Source organism: Cervus canadensis, chromosome 1 (assembly GCF_019320065.1).
Source record: "Cervus canadensis isolate Bull #8, Minnesota chromosome 1, ASM1932006v1, whole genome shotgun sequence".
In the NCBI taxonomy this organism is placed as follows: Eukaryota; Metazoa; Chordata; class Mammalia; order Artiodactyla; family Cervidae; genus Cervus; species Cervus canadensis.
This window is the reverse complement of record NC_057386.1, coordinates 32253159-32272430: the sequence shown is the minus strand read 5'-3', so window position 1 is coordinate 32272430 and position 19272 is coordinate 32253159. Positions and strand designations below refer to the sequence as shown.

Sequence of the window (19272 nt, the reverse complement as noted above, 5' to 3'; positions counted from 1 at the left end):
CAGCCGCCCCTTGAGGCCCTACCTGAGGTTGCGGTAGGCCCGGGCCAGGCGCCCCAGCATCCTGTCATCCCCCAGCACCAGCACCCGCGCTGTGTGCAGCCGGGAGACGCCGGGCAGCAGCTCCCCGTCCCCGCTGGGTCTGCCCGTCCTGCGGTGCAGCCCTGGGGGCCCATCCCAGCTGCTGGGCATCACGATGTCTGCGGGCCACACCCGCTTCTTGATGCCCCCTTTGCGCTGCAGCCCGGCTCGCTCTGCCTCGGGGCTGCCAGGGGCCAGCAGCTCGTCGGCCCCCGGAGGAAGGTCCCGCTCGATGCCGCTGTCAGTGGACAGCATGGACGCCCAGGCCAACTCCCAGTCTGGCAGGAGGCCCTGAAGATCCAAGGCCTCCAGGTCTGCACTGAGGCGCAGCTGGGTTTGCGGGCGCAGGAAGAGCACCAGTTCCTTCCCTGGGATGTGAGACCAAGGGGACCGTCAGGGTGGAGAGGGGACACCAGGCTGGCTGGGCCTCACCCAGCGAGGCTGGTGGTTCCATGTTTCCCACACACTTGTTAGCTGAACAGAAGCCCCATGAGATGCTTTGAGGAGGAACAGAGGTTATGTGGCAAAGAGAGACTGAGAACCGCACATACTCAGACCACAAGTAAACATCCTAGAGGCGCTGAGAAGTCCTGCTGCAAAGACATCAGCTTAAAAGGCGCTGAGAAGTCCTGCTGCAAAGACATCAGCTTAAAAGGCACTGAGAAGTCCTGCTGCAAAGACATCAGCTTAAAAGGCGCTGAGAAGTCCTGCTGCAAAGACATCAGCTTAAAAGGAGCTGAGAAGTCCTGCTGCAAAGACATCAGCTTAAAAGGTGCTGAGAAGTCCTGCTGCAAAGACATCAGCTTAAAAGGCGCTGAGAAGTCCTGCTGCAAAGACATCAGCTTAAAAGGCGCTGAGAAGTCCTGCTGCAAAGACATCAGCTTAAAAGGCGCTGAGAAGTCCTGCTGCAAAGACATCTGCTTAAATGGTGCTGAGAAGTCCTGCTGCAAAGACATCAGCTTAAATCGTGCTGAGAAGTCCTGCTGCAAAGACATCAGCTTAAAAGGCGCTGAGAAGTCTTGCTGCAAAGACATCAGCTTAAATGGTGCTGAGAAGTCCTGCTGCAAAGACATCAGCTTAAAAGGCGCTGAGAAGTCCTACCACAAAGACATCAGCCTCACTCACTGCCTCTGGACTCTGGAGCCCTCTTCCCCATGGGCTCACGAGCACCCTCCCGTGCTCCCACTCCCCTGCAGCTTCCCCTGGGACACAGACAACAGAGCATCAGCTCCTGGAGAGACCTCCAGGCTTTTCCAGTTGCCTTTCATTTTGTTGCTCATGAGGAACTGAGGGCCCGAGCACACCAAGCCCGTCTAGGGGGACCCAGCACATGAAAGGTTGTGTGGACCTGGAACTCGCTTCACCAGTCTGGCACCTCCCACCACAACCTGGCCCTCTGACTTCCCCCTGCCTTGAGAAGAGCAGGGGCTGGGGTGGGGGATGGGGGACCGACCCCAGCACGGAGGGGAAGTGCGGGCCCCCTCCTGCGCAGGGAACCACAGCTCTGGTGCCTGCCTCCTTCTTAGGGGCACGCACCGTCTGTGGGCATCAACATGGTATGTGGCGCTTTCTGGACACACGTGACCAGAGGCTAACGCACAGGGCTGCCCTGACACAGAGAAAATGCTTTTCGGATGCTGCAGACAACTCAAGGGACAAGGAGCACACTCACAGACAGACACAACAGATACACACACACACACACGCAAACAGACATACAAAGGTGCACACAGGCACACACAACAGATGCACAAGCAGATACTCAGCGATCACACAGACACATGCACAGAGGCACACAGACAAAGATACCCACAGGCACACATGCGCATAAACATACATATAGACACATACATGACAGGTGTACACAGAGACAGACACACACACAATGGACACACAGACACACAAAGACACCTGCACGCACACCGAGAGACGTACACATAAACACACAGATGCACACACACGCACATACGCGCATATCCCGCATTGTTTCCAGCCCGCTCCCCAGGGAGGTCCAAGGCACTTACAGAGCTGCTCCTCGTCAGTCCACAGGTGGAAGGTGATGCGGGGGCTGGGCAGAGGGACACTCAGCGGCCGGTCCTGGAGGGGGTCACCTGAAGGAAGGAGCAGGCTGCGGAGACCATGGAGGAGAGGGTTGTGGGAGTCTTTTCTGCCCCTCCCCCGCCCCCAGCTCCTGTCCGGGGGCCCAGAGGAAATGGCAGAGCCCCTCTCCCTCTCACGTCTGGCCTTGCTGAGTTCCCCTGCCTCTCTGCCACCATCAGCTCATTGGAGCTAACACTGCTGGTCCCCTCATGACCCAAGCACGCCTAGCAGCTCCTGCTTCCTGCAAACCTCCTAGCTGGAACCGTAGGACCCTTCTCAAGCCAGCCCACTTTATCCTTCCCAACCTTTTCCCCCCGCTGTTGGTCCCTCCCACTGCGGTCCCACCCCCAGCTCCACTGCCACCACGCTGCCCTTCCCACTGTCCATGAGCAGACCATGGGGAGAGGCCTCTGGATTTCGCAGGGCCTTCTCTAGGAGCTTGGGCGCAGTAGACGCTCCATTAACGTTTGCTCCTATAGGGGAGGTTACAGACTCACGGCCAGGAACTAAGTGCAGTGGGAAGCCTGCATCCAGGGATGAGACCAGGGCCAGCTGATCCCCACTCCTCCTTCCAGAATCTTCTTGACACTCCAGCCCTGGGAGTCATTCCCTCCCCAGACCTTATTGGCTGCACACCGGGCACACCTAATGGGCAGCCTTAGGGTTTAACTTCCACAGAGCATGGCTCCCTCCAGAACGAGGCTGCAGGCTTCCTCAGGGGAGAGCAACCCCCAGTCACGGAACACTTACTACTGTTCTTAACTTGCTTATCATCTCACCAGGTCCTACCAGCGACCCAGGGTCACAGGGAATAGTATCTTCACTACAGAGGAGGAGGCAGGGGCACAGAGAGGTTAAGTAAGTGGCCTGAGGTCACACAGGAAGGGGCAGAGCCAGAATTTAAATCCAGGCAATCTGGCTTCAGAGTCCATGCTTTTACCCGTGACGTGGTGCCCATAACCACTGTCTCATGCTGCCCCCTAGAAGCAACGGGTCAACGGGGATGCTCGCTGGTCAGTAAGATGTGCTGGGCAAGTCTGGGTGGGAAGCAGGCGTCTGGATATGGCAGAGGTGGTGGGCGCAGTTCAGACAGGTCTTGTCCTGCCCATGCAGAGTTACTGCTGAGTTAGCAAGTGGTACCCAAGAAAAGCAAAGCCAGGTTTGCTCCAGGGTTTGGCCCATGTGGTAATCAGAAGCACTATAGAATACTTATTTTTTTTTTTGCTGCACCGAGAGGTATGCGGGGTTTTAGTACCCTGACCAGGAATTGAACCTGTGACCCCCGCATGGGAAGCACATTGGTTATTATAAAATACTGATGGGTTTCCCTGGTGGCTCAGATGGTAAAAAAAATTCGCCTGTAATGCAGGAGACCTGGGTTTGATCCCCGGGTCATGAAGATCCCCTGGAGAAGGGAATGACTACCCACTTCAGTATTCCTGCCTGGAGAATTTCATAGACAGAGGAGCCTGGTGGGTTACAGTCCAAGGGGTTGCAAAGAGTCAGACACGACTGAGCAACTAACACCACATACCTAAGAACCAGACAGCCTGTGTTTGAATCTCAACTCTGCTACTTAGGAGGTGGGTGACCTTGGGCAAGATTTATAGCCTCTTTCTAACACAGTTTTCTCGTCTGTAAAATGGGGATAATGCCTTCTATTTCATAAGTAGTTTATTGTGAGGATTAATTGATTTAACCTATGTAAATTGCTGAGAACAGCAAATGGGGTGTAGGGATGTGCCAAGTAGGTGTCAGCTGTTATCATGCCCAAATTACCCACCTTCATATTAACCCAAGACCTTCAAGTTCTTGAGCATCCTCAGTCCCTAGGCTCCTGGGAGTTGCTGTGTGTCCCACCCCCGCTTCAGCCACACTGGCCGACTCCGGGCTGGTTTAGAGTTGCTCTCTGGCGCCCCCTGCAGGTGCCCGGATAGCAGCCCACCGCGCCTGCCGCTTACCGCCGCAGCGCCCCCTGGCGGTCGCCGCCGGCCCCAGCAGCGAGCAGTAAATCTCCTCCAGCCTCTCCAGGTGGCCCTCTCGGCTAGGGCTTGGCTCTCTGGCCATCTGCTCCACGGCTGTCACCACGGCGTGGAAATAGCGCTCCAAGGCGGGGCGGGAGCTGGCCTGCCGAGAAAGAGCATCGGAGCTTAAGCCTTGGCCCAGCACTCACCCACCCCTGCTCCGCCCAGTCCACAGGTGCACCGACAGCCCGGTGGCACCTCCCCTCTGCCCTGGACACCAGCAGGGGCTTCCCCAGGAAAGCTTCTGCTCCCCACATCCAGGAACCCGCTGTTGCCTGATGCTTCCTGCAGCTGGGGTGGTCTCCTCGGCCCCTCACTTCCTGTTGTGAGGGGATGGCTGGCTACCGGGAACCCAGAGGGGCAGGGATGACACTGACGACCACCCTCCTCGGAATGTCACCAAGCATCTGGATCATGTTCTGCCACCACTAGGATGTAAACTCCAGGAAGGTGGCAGTTTTGTCTGTTTCGTTTACAGCTGCATCCCCAATCCCTATGACATCTGCTGGCACAGGAGGTGCTCAATACATTATTTGCTGCATATTTCCTAAACATGTCACTCCTATACTGTCTTGACATACCACCTATAATCATTACTTTTCTTTAAATCGGTGTACTTTTTTTTTTGGTTCAAAATTATTTCAAAAGGAAACTTCATATTGCTGCTTTAAGTAAAAATGCTACAGTCACTTCTCATAAATAGGAAATAAGTAAGCTGAATATAGTGATCACAAGTTTAGGCGCTCTGTTATGTCTGACTGTTTGTGGCCCTATGGTCGCATGGACTGTAGCCCACCAGGCTCCTCTGTCCATTGGATTCTTCAAGCAAAAACCACGGATTGGGTTGCCATTCCCTTCTCCAGGGGATCTTCCTGAACCAGGGGTCGAACCCGGCTCTCCTGCATTGCAAGCACTCTTTACCATCTGAGCCACCAGGGAATGATCACAAAGTTCTGTTATTAAATTCTAGCCAGGTACTATGGGCTGCCAAGGCTTCAGAGCTGGAAGCTTGCTTTCTCTTTTGAAAAAGGTAGATTAGTGAGTGCTAAAGAGGTGAAGGGTAGGATTTCCCTGGCAGTCCAGTGGTTAAGGCTTCGCCTTCCAAAGCAGGCGGTGGGGGTTCCATCTCTGGTTGGGGAGCTATGATTCCACATGCCTTGGGGCCAGAAAACCAGAACATAAAATAAAAGCAATAGTGTAACAAATTAAATGAAGACTTTATAAAAGTGGCCCACATCAAAAAAAATTCTTAAAAAAAAAAAGGCTAAGGGTAAAGCACCAGAGCCTTTCCCCTTAATAGAAATAGGTTTTGAAAGAGTCCCTTCCTCTTTCAAAGAGTGGCACCACGCTCTTCAGCACTGCAGGCTTCGTCTCCAGGGACACAGTCTTGCCACCCTGATCTGACAACCACCCTGGATCACCATTCTCAGGCTGTGTCCCTACTCCCTACTCCCCAACTATTCCCAGCTCATCACTGAGGATGCAGGACCCAAAGAAGTGACACAGGTGGGCACTGCAGGACTTGCTTTCTCTTCTGTGCTAGGGTCTGCTGAGCAAAGTCTTAACTTCCTGGGCTAAGGGAGAGAGGGTCGTTCTGACTATTGAGGGCTCCAATAAACACCTACTGAATGATCAACTGAATGAAGACAAGTGATGACAGAGACACGGAATCAGAGCTGGAAGGGACCTTGGGGACAATCTCATCTTGTTGCTTCATCTTACAAATTGATTATAAGTGAATTAATTAAATATTTACCAAGTACCCACTAGGTGCCAGGCACTGTTCTAAGTGCCAGGGTACAGCAGTAAACAAAACAGACAAAAATTCCTGTCTTGGGGACTTCCCTGGTGGTCCAGTGGCTAAGACTCCAAGCTCTCAATACGGCAGGCCTGGGTTCGATCCCTGGTCAGAGAACTAGATCCCATTTGTGGCAACTAAGACCCGGTACAGCCAAACAAATATTTAAAAAATTCCTGTCTCCATGTAGCTTATGTTGAAAGTGAAAGCTTATAGTGAAAGTGTTAGTCTGTTGGTCGTGTCCAACTCTTTGTGACCCCATGGACTGTGTAGCCTGCCAGGCTCTTCTGTCCATGGAATTCTCCAGGCAAGACTGGAGTGGGCTGCCATTTTCTTCTCTAGGGGATCCTCTCAACCCAGGGATTGAACCTGGGTCTCCTACATTGCAGGCTTATTCTTTACCATCTGAGCCACCCGGGAAGCCCAGCTTACATTATAGTGCATCTCTTTGTATGTGTGCATGAGTGGGGGTGGGGAAATAATAAAAAAGATTAGTGAAATGTACAGTATGATGAGTAACAGTAATGAAAAGAGAATAAAACAGGGAGTGGATGTGAAATTTGGGGGAGGGGCTAAAGTTTTAGATAGTGTGACCAGAGGAGCCTCAGTGAACGGTGATTTCTGAGTAAAGGCTTAAAGGAAGTGAAGGATCGAGCCTTGTGGATACCTGCCACGGGGCAGCCCCACATGGACACCCATCTCCGGTAGGCAGAACACAGTGCAGTGTGCAGAGAGACAGACTGTTGTCCCAAGCTGATCTTCAAGCCTCGAGGCCTTGTCAGCTGATTCTGTGGACATGCGGGGAGACCAGTCTACTTCCCCCACTCCCTACCTGAGGGTTGGACCAGGCCCTCTGCAGACAGGATGTGGTCTGCTGGCCAGATATGGCCTAGCCACCAGACCGTGGCTGGCTGAGCCACCTCTCCCAGGCCCCACTTGTCCTCCAGCCGGCAGATATGACTGGACATGGGATCCCTACAGCTTCCTCAGGAGCAGAATTCCAGGTAAGGAGGCTGGGGTCTCAGGGAGTGGGCCGCCCCAGGCCAGGCCTCAGTCTGGGTGCATCCAGAATGGGCAGGGGGTGCCAGGGGACCCTTGAGGACCCCTTAACTCCAAGCTTTTTAGGGTCTCTCACTTCAGATAGATGATGCAGTCCCTGTGTCTCTCCTGGCACTTCTTTGGCCCCTCCCCCCATTCTCTATTTCCTAAAATGGACACTCAGATAAAGTGAGGAAGAGGGCATAACAGGCTGACTGTGCTTAAAAAAAATACAGCTTTCATTTTCAGCTTACTTTTTCTGTAGCAAAATAGTGCAGGCACCCATTAAGTCCAGCTCTGAACCCCACCCCATTCTTGACCGGGCACCTCCCAATCCTTCCACATCCCGATGCCCTCAAACTCTGCCCACCCTCACTCCTAAGCCGATTACCCCTGAACCCCAGGTGCATCTGATTCAGGGATGGAGTGAGGCCTGAAATGCTCTATTGCCTGCCATCACTGAGAAACAAAAACCAATGTTCTTATGTTAGGGAACCATGGGCTGAAACAACCTGCCTTGGCCAGGCAGGATGAGAACTGCTTGCCTAAGTGGTCTCACAGCAGGAGGTCCCAATAAAACTATCCGAGAGAATTCAGGAGAGGCCAAAACAGGGTGGAAACAACCAACCTCCCAGAATCCTTTGCACTGGGGTCCATCTTGGCTGAGAGATGGGTGTGCCACCAGGAAGGACCCTGAGTCAGACTATGGGCCAAGCAAGCTGACTGGCCAGAGACAATCCCGAAACTAACCCCCTCACCACGCGGCAGAGCAGTCCTCCCGGGTTCCCTTGACCTACCGCTCTCCACCTGGGTGCCTGCCCAAGAGTCTCTTGCTGGGTAAGCATGTGTGTCTCCTTGGACTACTCATTTCCCAGCGTTGGACAGGAGTCCACTCTTGGACCCTGGAAGGGATCCCGCTTCCTGCAACACTGACGTATCTGACGTTGTTGTGTCAAAATGGCGACTTGACCATGGCCTGTTTGGTGGCCAGAAACCATCTGCAGAGCCGCAGGTGGCCGGGGGGACTGCCGGGTCAGGTGACAAACTCTGGTCAGGAAGGCTGGTCAGAGTGCCCCTCCCCTCTCCCCAAGAGCCACGGCCAAGTGCAGGGAGAGAGGACAGCAGCCCACATTGGGGGCCTTAGGTATTTGTGCTAAAACCAGCCTGGGGAGACTTTCCTGGTGGTCTAGTGGCTAAGGCTCCCCGCTCCCAATGCAGGTGGTCCGGGTTCAATCTCTGGTCAGGGAAGTAGATCCCACATGCCACAGCTAAAATCAAGCACAGCTAAATAAATAAAGAAAACCAGCCTGGGGCTTAGGTACAAGTTGGGGGGACATTCCTCCATCATGTGGCTGTGTGCAGTGAACCCCCAAAAGGACTGTTATGGAAAGAGAGATGTCCAGGATGGTGAGGTAGGAGGCGTGAGTCAAGAACTCTCAGTGGGTCCAAGCAGGTGGGCAACCACAAAGGAATGGTGTGGATGGTGCTTTTAGGGAAAAGGTATGACAGAAAACAACCGACAGAGTTTAAGGTTTATTTCAAATCCTAAAAGATGATGCTGTTAAAGTGCTGCACTCAATATGCCAGCAAATTTGGAAAACTCAGCAGTGGCCACAGGACTGGAAAAGGTCAGTTTTCATTCCAATCCCAAAGAAAGGCAATGCCAAAGAATACTCAAACTACCACACAACTGAACTCATCTCACATGCTAGCGAAGTAATGCTGAAAATTCTCCAAGCCTGGTTTCAACAGTACATGAACCAAGAACTTCCAGATGTTCAAGCTGAATTTAGAAAAGGCAGAGGAACCAGAGATCAAATTGCCAACAGCCATTGGATCATAGAAAAAGAAAGAGAATCCCACAAAAATATCTACTTCTCCTTCATTGATTATGCTAAAGCCTTTGACTGCATGGATCATGACAAACTGTGGAGAATTCTTGAAGAGATGGGAATCCCAGACCACCTTACCTGCCTCCTGAGAAATCTGTATGCAGGTCAAGAAGCAACAGTTAGAACCGGACATGGAACAACAGACTAGTTCCAAATTGGGAAAGGAGTATGTCAAGGCTGTATATTGTCACCCTGCTTATTTAACTTATATGCAGAATACATCATGAGAAATGCCAGGCTGGATGAAGCACAAGCTGGAATCAAGATTGCCGGGAGAAATATCAATAACCTCAGATATGCAGATGACACCACCCTTATGGCAGAAAGTGAAGAACTGAAGAGCCTCTTGATGAAAGTGAAAGAGGACAGTGAAAAAGTTGGCTTAAAACTCAATATTCAGAAAACTAAGATCATGGCATCTGATCCCATCACTTCATGGGAAATAGATGGGAAAACAATGGAAACAGTGTCAGACTTTATTTTTGGGGTCTCCAAAATCACTGCAGATGGTGACTGCAGCTACTAAATTAAAAGATGCTTGCTCCTTGGAAGAAAAGCTATGACTGACCTAGACAGCATACTAAGAAGCAAAGACATTACTTTACCAATAAAGGTCTGTCGAGTCAAAGCTATGGTTTTTCCAGTAATCATGTATGGACATGAGAGTTGAACCATAAAGAAAGCTGAGTGCTGAAGAATGGATACTTTTGAACTATGGTGTTGGAAAAGACTCTTGGGAGTCCCTTGGACTGCAAGGATATCAAACCAGTCAATCCTGAAGCAAATCGACACTGATTACTCATTGGAAGGACTGATGTTGAAGCTGAAGCTCCAATACTTTGGCCACCTGATGTGAAGAGCTGACTTCTTGGAAAAGACCCTGATACTGGGAAAGAATGAAGACAGGAGGAGAAGGGGACGACAGAGGATGAGATGATTGGATGGCATCACCGACTCGATGGACAGGAGTTTGAGCAAGCTTCGGGAGTTGGTGATGGACAGGGAAGCCTGGAGTGCTGCAGCCCATGGGTTTGCAAAAAGTCAGACATGACTGAGCGGCTGAACTGAACAGTAGTACACAAAAGACACCCATCAAAGGAAGGATCCAAGATGTAGGGCTCAGGATACGGAGAATCCCAGATGGAAAACAAGAGGAGAAAGAGTAATGCCTCCAGTGTCTTTTGATGGGCAAAGAAAGAACAGACACCCACTTCCTGGGGCAGGACAAGCAGTGGATCGCGGACCCCTCGAGGGCAACCCCTCTTCTGGAGCCGGCCTCTCCTGCAGCGGCAGCGCCGCACCACAGAGCCACCTGCCAACCCACCTTCCCCAGGGCTGGCACGTTGCCCCAGCCCGCGCAGACTCCGACCGGCCCTTCTGGCATCCTCCCCTGCCCACGAAATCCAGCACCTGGGGCCACCCTGGCCAGAGAACCTCTCTACAGGCTATGGTCTTGGCTGTGGATAGGGGCTGAGGCTGAGTCAGAGAGAAAAGCTAATGAAAAGTGAAAGTGGCTCAGTCATGTCTGACTCTTTGGGATCCCATGGAATTCTCCAGGTCAGAATACTGGAGTGGGTAGCCTTTTCCTTCTCCAGCAGATCTTCCCAACCCAGGGATCGAACCCAGGTCTCCCCCATTACAGGTGGATTCTTTACCAACTGAGCCACAAGGGAAGCCCAAGAATACTGCAGTGGGTAGCCTTTGCCCTTCTCCAGGGGATCTTCCCGACCCAGGAATCGAACTCGGGTCTCCTGCATTGCAGGAGGATTCTTTACCAACTGAGCTATCAGAGAGGTGGAGTCAGAAAGGAAAGCTAGGAAACAAACTAAATGCCCACAAGAGGAACAAGGGACTAGTTAAACTAGTTAAAGGAATGACAGCATGTTCACGAGAGAGAATTCTCTTCCTCATTAGGAGCATAGGTTTCCAAGGAAAATATTTCCATATAGCATATGTCAGTGTTAAAAAGGATGTGGGAGGGGTGGAGCTGGAAGGCAGCCAAACACAGGCTTGAAGTCAGATAGACCTGGGTTCACATCCAGGCATAGCCACTTCTTATCTGTGTCATTGCAGGTAGGCGATCGGCTTCTCTGCGCCTTTGTTTTGATAAGTACATCCATTTCACAGTATCGTGCTATTTTAAGGTGATACTTGTAAAATGTCTAACATGGTACCTGGAACCCAAGAGATGTTCAAAAAACTGGTTCTGAGATTCCTTTGGTGGGCCAGTGGCTAAGACTCTTTTGCTCCCAAAGCAGGGGGCCTGGGTTCCATCCCTGGTCAGGGAACTAGATCCCACATGCCCCGACTAAAAGATCCTGTGTGCTGCAACTGAGACCCGATGCAGCCAAATGAATACATAAATATTTTTTGAGAACAAAAACCATGTTTTTTATGATGGCCACCATCGTTATTATTCATGAAATATACCAAATGTTAATTGCTAACATGACTGAGTAGAGGGGTATGAGTGATTTTTATTTTCTTTCTTGGCTCATCTGCATTTTCCCCCCAAATTTTCTTTAGTGAATGTGTATTTATTTTTGGCTTAAGGGGGAAAAGGTGGTCAGGACAGAGGAGAACGGATGTGGGTGAGCAGGGCAGTGATCTTACCAGCAGCTTCCTCTGCAGTGCGCCTGCGTGGCAGGCCTCCCCCAGAGCCGCCTGCAGGGCGTGGGAGACCACGTGGCGCATGCAGGCCTCTGGTGTCTGCTGCCCCTGGGCCGCCTCGATCTCCAGCAGCAGGGCACTGCACACGGAGGGAGACACCAGCTCAGGATCCACGAAGAGGAACACTCTGAGGGCAGAGGTGGGGGGACCGGGGGCTGATGAGGATGACCATGGGGAGGAGGGCCACTGGAGGGGCACCCTCAGAGCCTTGCAGAACCCCCCCCAAGTTATTTACTTCCTCCAATAACAGGAGCTTCGAGTTCAAAGGTCTGCGGGGGGATAACAGGGAGTGGTGGGGACTGTGGCAAAGAAGAGCAGGCGCAGTCCTTTGTGGGGGCACCTGGTCCCTCTGGGGACCTCTAGTCTCCTGTCTAGGGAAATTCCAACAGAAATGTTGCTCTCCGTCTCAGCGTCATGCCCCAGTGACCCCGATATCCTCCAGGAGGGACCCTACATCCTTCTCACCGAAACTGGAGCTCTGAACCCTAAGTGAGCCCCATCGCTCACCACCTTCATCACACCAGAAAACCAGCCTCACCCACCCTTTCCTCCGTACTCAATCCTCCCGCTCTCTCCTCCGTACCCAGCTGTCACCCAGGCTCTCTGATGCCAGGTCCTCTGGGTGCCTTCCACTCCCCACATCTCCATCAACACTGAGCCTCAGGCTGCCCTTTACAGTACCAGGTCAGCAGAGGTACCCGCGGGGAGGAGGCTCTGCACCCCCTGCCCCACCCCCAACCCCATCCGCTCCTCTCTCCAGCACGAGCAACAGATGTGTCCTCAATCTTATTAAAAGGGGCTACACACACAGCCCAGACCTCATGGTGTGATTGTGGCCCAAACTACTGAAATTCTGGAGCCACCTCCGGCTGTCTGATGCTACATCACAGCCACCGGCAGGCTGGAGGCGGAGCCACGGAGCCGGAGCGTGGCCCAGGGCTCCATCCACGTTCTGCATGTGAGCGGGGGAGCTCTGAATCCAGCCCAAGAAGAAAGACCTGACTGCTCTCCGGGACCTCCAGGGAAGGACACACCCCATCCCCCCTGAAGGACGCCCCTTCCCCCCAGAGGACGTCCCCCATGGCTGGACAAATGAGAAGCTCTGCTGGGGCTCCTCTCCGTCCAGCCTCCTGGCTCGTCCTCCCGGCAGCAGCACGCTGGCTGGGGCCACTCACCTCTCCCGGTAGGGGTACAGCTCGCTCGTCAGGTTCTGCTCGGCAATGACCAGCCTCTGGTACAGCGTCCCTGCAGAGCAACTGCTTCAGCCAACCAGTCCCCGAGTCTCTGGCCCCTGTTCCCCACTTTCCCAGAAGCTGCTGGAGCTTTCGAGCTGCCTGGAATCCTGAGAGGAAGGCGAGACCTCAGGCGGAGCTGGGAGTGCTCTCACCTGGGACGGCTGTCTCCGTTTTCAGCCTGATGGCGCAGTCCAGGGCGATCGTGCAGTAGGGGGCGGGCAGGGTCAGCAACCTTGTGCAAAAGGTGTAGGTTCTCCGGTGGAGCTCCTCTGTGATGCCCGTGGCCTGGGTGAGAGGGAGGCGTCAGGGTGGCCAGAGCTCTGGGTCACAAAGGGCCCTGGCTGGGGTGGGCTGATGGGATGGGAGAAGACCCAGTCCTGGGCTCACACTTCCCTCCCAAGTCTACACCTTTAGCTTCTTCTCCCATCATCTCTAAGACTCCTCCCCTCCCCATTCAGCTTTCCCAGGTGGCACTAGTGATAAAGAATCCACCTGCCAATGCAGGAGCTATAAAAGACATGGGTTCAGTCCTTGGGTTGGGAAGATCCCCTGGAGGAGGGCATGACAATCCACGCAGGTGTTCTTGCCTGGAGAATCCCATGGACCAGAGGAGCCTGGTGGGCTACAGTCCATGGGGTTGCAAAGAGTCGGACACGACTGAAGCAACTTAGTATGCACGCGTGCAAGACACTCCATTCTCGTCATTATCAAGATGGAAATTCATCCCCATCCTGTTCCTCCAGCATTTAAATCAACTCTCCTCCCAACCCTTCTGCTCTGTTGCGGATGCACCTTTACCCCCTGCCCCCCACCTCCCCAGTTTCATCTCTTTGTGTCTCAGGGCAAGGACAGGGCTAAGGGAGGAACTAGAGTTCTTCCAGGCTTGCCAGGCAGAGACCCGGTGTCTCCTGGGTGTCTAGCCCAGTCACTTGCGGGTCAGACCCTCAGCCCCAGCTCACCTTAGTGAGCACGTACATTAGAGTGTGCAGCAAGGGAATGATGATGTGGCGGGCATCCTCACTTTCTGCCTGGAAGACAGGAGAGAGAGCAGGGCGTGGAGGGGGGCCGGAGGTTATGGGGGACTCTCCTCGTCCCAGTGGGAGAGGGGGTGGAAGGCAGTGTCCCACCAGGCCAAGGGGTGTGGGAAAGGGGCCGGAGCCTGCCCTGGCAGAAGAAGAGCAGTGGGGGCGGGGAGGGTGCACAGGGGCAGGAGCCCAGGTGTGGGGGGAGGGGAAGAGGGCCCTCCATGGGGGAGGGGCAGCAGCTGGCAGCAAAGGACAGGCGAGTCCCAACCTGGAGGCCCCCTTGAACACAGCGTTTCCCGGAGGTAGAGCACTGGGTGGTGAGAAGGATAATTATAACTTTGACAATTCTTAGCAGTTATGCATTTATGTTTACAGGAGCTTTTTGTTTCTGTCGAGTGACATGGGTTTTCCATTTATGGTGGTGTTCTGGAGATTCTTTCTGAAAGATGTTAACTCAGGTCAAACAGAGGGAATCAATGTGCAGCTACTATTGCTCACGGGAAAGTACAGGAGAGGGAGAAATATGGTAGAAACCAAAAGACCGGAGTGCGGGGAACAAGGGGCTGATGGGCAGACATGGCCCTTCTTCCTCTCATCCCCTCCCGGAAGCCCGAAAACCTACCTTCTCCAGCTCTCTGAGCGAGAACCCACCCTCTCTCTGAGTAAGAACCCACCTTCCCCAACTCTGAGTGAGAACCCACCTTCTCCAACTCTCTGAGCAGGATGCGGACCAGCGCCGGGCTCTTCCCAGGATCCCGCTCAACCTTCTTGTGCAGGGACCACCTCCACATGCCTGGGCCAGGAGAGAGTGGGCGCGGTGCTGGGCAGGACCCTGAGACCTGGAGCCCCAGAGCCCGAGGTCTGACCCTGCCCCCCACCGCCTTGGGTGCCAGGCTCTGAGCCCGTGGGTGGGCTTCTCACATGTGGGGGAACTCTGATCTTCACCCCAGTGGGCGGTGAATTCCCAGGGCAGAAAGGACAGAGGTGGGGTGCTAGTGGGGACAGGTGTGTGCATGTGGCTTCTGGAGCTCAGCCACGTGCCGGGGAGTCCTGCAGGCCTGGAGTGCCAGGGGAATCTTATTTGCAAGGGGAGTTGGAGAAGGTGGTTAAGAAAGAGGACGACAGACCCCCGATGGGCTCTGCCATGGTCTCTGAGAGGGTGAGCCAGCGGGCAGAAAAGGCATCTGGGTCATTCAGGCCCTAGGGACTTCCAGCAGGGTGGGGGCCAAGGGCTGGAAGCCCCCCTCATCCTTTGAGCTCCGGGTCGGGGCCCTTTCCCGAGAACGCATGGGCAGAGCTGGCTGAGGTGATGACGGGGTAGGAGGGGAGCCAACAGAGCGCACGGAGGATGCCTGCTGGTTCTTACCTCGGTTGCTCTGCAGGGCGGGGGCCTGGGCGCTGAGCTCTCGGAGCACAGCCTGCACGCTCCGCTGGAGATCCAGCTCCACATCTGGGGTGGGGGGTGGAGGGGGCGGGGGCGGGGAGGCTTTCAGGCTGGGAGCTCTGAGGCTCAGCTGCCCCAGCCTTACCCTCCCCTCCCCACCTCCTCTTTCCCTGAGAATGTCTTTAGCCTCTTCTTCGAGCCTCAAAAGGAGCCCAGAAGCAATCAACTTAGAGCTGGCAGCCTGCATCCTGGCCAGGGCTGGAAAACAGCCTTTTGATTGGCATGTCTGTGTTCTTTGTACAACCAGAGTATCTCAGGGTGAGGTATATTTACTGCCAGAGATATGTGGGACAATCCCATTTGTTTCTTTTTGGTTGTACCACAAGGCATGAGGGATCTTAGTTCCCTTACCAGGGATCAAATCTATGTCCCCTGCAGTGGAAGTGCAGAGCGCTAACCACTGGACTGCCAGGGAAGTCCCATAAGACACTTTTCAGGTGATCCCCAAATCTGAGTAATTCTACACTGATTTTAATATATAGAAAAATTATGTAACTAGTTCCTCAACTAGTATGAAGAAGCTAAAATTTAAAGTCAACTTAAAGAAACACATGAGATAAATGGCAGGATATGACAAAGACTCTCTCCCTGACCAAACTCGGGATCCTCGAAGCCTTGTTCTCCACTAGGCTCTAAGCACAGCCCCTGTCCTGTCCCTGGTCTCCCAGCCCAGTTTTAGCATCCTGCTGCCAGTCATTCAAGAATCCCCGGCTCAATGATCAAGTTCTCTATTCCCCACCTTTGATGGGTAACTCCTCAACCTGCCTCCAGCAAGAGTCCTGTTAGGACCTTTTATTGAGAATCCTCCAGCCCTCAGATCCTTTCTTAGTAGTTTGCCACCCACCGATCCCTCCCTCTGTGTTGACTGCAAATCCCCTTCTGTCTTTGCCTTATTCAGAGCTGAACCTCATCCCCCTCCTCTACTGCAACCATCTTGAATAAAGTCTTCCTTAGGGTTTTTTTAAAAATACATATATAATTTTATTTATTTATTTAATTTTGGCTGTGCTGGGCCTTCGTTGTTGCTGTGGGCTTTTCTCCAGTTGTGGCGACCAGGGGACTACTCTCTGATTGCAGAGCATGGGCTCTAGGGTATGCGGCTTCAGTACTTGCGGCGTGCAGACTCAGAAGCTGCGGACTCAAGGGCTCCAGAGCGCAGGCTCAGTAGCTGTGACGCTTGAGCATGGTTGCTCCTTGGCACGTGGGATCTTCCCAGAGCAGAAATCGAACCCCAGTCTCCTGCACTGGCAGGTGGATTCTTTACCACTGAGCCACCAGGGAAGCCCCCGTTAGAATTTTAACAAGTGTCAAGATAATTGTTTTTTCCTTTAACAGCAGTGTGCTGACATGGCAAAACTCTGGAGATGGTAACTGAGCTTTGGAAAGCGTGGTAGCTGCGAAAATGCACCTAACTCATCTCCCACTACAAGGAGTTTAAGGGATCCAGGAGCTTGGGGCTGTTGGGCTGTGAAATCCGTCACTTTCCAGCCAATACGGAGAGCAGCAGGGCTTCTAAAGCCAGCTCGTCCTCAGGAAGCTTTGTGGACGGTTGACTCTGAGTCAGGGGTTCCCCAGCCTGTGGTCAGACTAGTACATTTCCACCTAGCCCTTCCTCCCTTTCTCCTTCTTTCAGAGTTGGGCTTGCCGCACAGTCTGAGCACTTGCTCCTCCAGCCCTCACCGGCTCCCTGTCCGTTTTCTGTCCCACAGGCGTTTCCCCACATGAAGCCTGGCGTGTCCAATCTTGTCTCCCCTGTCTGCTTCTTAGAGGACCGGGACCAACACAGCAAGTATGGCAGACACCCCCTGTGCCATCAATTCCCCTTCGTAATCAGCTCCAACCGAGGGGCTGTCTCTACAGACAGGGGTGCAGTCTCTGGTTGTCAGTACAAACCACACGCCCCACAGGTTCCGCTTTTGCCTGAGCTGTCAGGAAACTAACAGCCACGTGGAGGCCCTGCCTCAAAAACCTGCTCATCTCAAGAGATGGAGATTTCTTTCCTTTGCTCCTTTTGGGGTGCTCCTGCTTTACAAACATTTATTTTAATCTCCTCAGTTTCCTTTGGAAGTAGGTAGGACGAAGGTGTGAAAGTGAAAGTGTTAGGGGCTCAGTTGTGTCCGATTCTTGGAGACCTCATGGACTGTATGAAGCCCACCAAGCTCCTCTGTCTGTGGAATTCTCCAGGCAAGCATACTGGAGTGGGTAGCCATGCCCTGCTTCAGGGCATCTTCCTGACCGAGGGATCAAACCCAGGTCTCCCACACTGATGGCGGACTCTTTGCCATCTGAGCCACCAGGGTAGATAGAGAGGACAAATCTAAAAAACCAGCAGGTTGCTGCCCAGGAGTCAGAGTTTGTTTAGGTCAAGGCACCCGATGCTCTCATGGTCATGGACCCACTCTTCCATGACTCTGGCATGGACCCTTGCAAGTCTGGGGCTGCCAAGCATCTCTGATACTCTCACTTTCCTCTGGCCTCTCATTCGCCCCCCTGCCCAGGGCAGGTCCAGGTCTGAGTCTCCTTTGGGCTCTGAGCAGGAAGTGGGCAGGTGTTCCAGTCCACATTAGCCCACCTGGCCACCCTGCTGGGCAGTGCAGCCTCTCCCCAAACTGGCAAGGAAATTATTTCGCCTGGCAAGAAGGCTCGTCCCAAGCCGTCCTTGCATCTACCTAGTTCCACCTGGCATGAAGATGAATGAGTTCATGCAGGGTGAGTTAAGCTTCCCACGGTGGCTCAGTGGTAAAGAATCTGCCCGCAATGCAAGAGACCATGGTTTGAACCCCGGGTCGGGAAGATCCCTTGGAGAAGGCAATGGCAATCCACTCCAGTAGTCTTGCCTGGGAAATTCCATGGAGCCTGGTGGAGGGAGGTCCATGGAGGAGGCGTGGGGGTCCCAAAGAGTCAGACATGACTGAAGCGACTGAGCACAGGGTGTATTATTTTAAAAATATGCTACGTTCTATTTCTTCTTTCTTCCTTCTCCCCGCCACCCCAACTTGGACCACACAAGAGACTTAAAACTGTGATATTAATAACTGTGTTTTCCTCACTCATTAAAAGGGTAGCCAAACCTTTGTCTTTGGAGCCCTAGGTTCCCCTGCTGTTTTGCACAGGGAGTTATGTTTTTATGTTTCAGAGAAAAATAGAGAAGTTTAAAAAAAAAACAAACTCTGCCAGTAGCCTGGGGAGAAAACCCCTAAATAAACCCTGTTTTCGAAAGTCTGGGCAGCCAGAACAAACTCAGGCTTTGGTCCACATCTGGTTTGCAGACATGTCTTGTTTAGGCTTGCAGAGTGTCTTTGGGGGAAAAAAATGGAACTAGCTGCCAACATTCACAAATGAGGAGATTTTGCATAAAAGCTTGAATTCCTGGCATCTCTGGAAAGGCTGTCAACACTGGGCATGCATTCTTTTCCCAGGTGCCAATGACAGGGGCTGGGGAGCAGCTGCCCTCCTGAGACAGGGCATGGCTCCTCCAGGGCTTCAGAGTGGTGACTCTCCTTGTTTCCTTTACTTACATCCTTTCCTCAGCCCCTTGACCTTGAGATCTCTGGCTGTCTGATTGAGACAATCAAGCTGGATTGTCTCAGAGGGATGGGTTGAAGGCTGCTGCTTTTTCTTAAAGAGAAGACTGGCATGTAGACGTTAATGCTACTCTCTCAATTCGACCCATCCTCTCCTTCCGCCCACTGGGTCCACAAGTCCATTCTCTACCTTTATGTCTCTATTCCCGCCCTGCCAATAGGCTCATCAGTACCATTCTTCTAGCTTCCATATATATGTGTTAATATATGATACTTGTTTTTCTCTTTCTGACTTACTTCACTCCATATAACAGAGTTTACTAGGTTCATCCACATCATTGCAAATAACCCAATTTCATTCCTTTTAATGGCTGAGTAATATTCTACTGTATATATGTACCACAATTGTTGTATCCATTAATCTGTTGATGGATGTCTAGGTTG

General features: G+C 52.9%; 1 protein-coding gene across 3 annotated transcripts in view; it reads right to left on the bottom strand.

Moving 5' to 3' along the window:
• PIK3R6 (phosphoinositide-3-kinase regulatory subunit 6) overlaps window positions 1-19272 on the bottom strand; it is a 47285-nt gene that overhangs the window by 12866 nt on the left and 15147 nt on the right. For 2 of the 3 annotated variants that reach the window (XM_043474404.1, XM_043474424.1), the window contains exons 3-11: window positions 15227-15310; window positions 14562-14653; window positions 13795-13863; window positions 12988-13120; window positions 12776-12845; window positions 11544-11727; window positions 4140-4305; window positions 2103-2189; window positions 23-446 (exon numbers count right to left, since the gene is read on the bottom strand). In XM_043474404.1, coding sequence (XP_043330339.1) covers window positions 23-446; window positions 2103-2189; window positions 4140-4305; window positions 11544-11727; window positions 12776-12845; window positions 12988-13120; window positions 13795-13863; window positions 14562-14653; window positions 15227-15310 — 1309 coding nt within the window. The remainder of the gene's footprint in view (window positions 1-22; window positions 447-2102; window positions 2190-4139; window positions 4306-11543; window positions 11728-12775; window positions 12846-12987; window positions 13121-13794; window positions 13864-14561; window positions 14654-15226; window positions 15311-19272) is intronic. The other variant, XM_043474414.1, reaches the window with a different exon arrangement.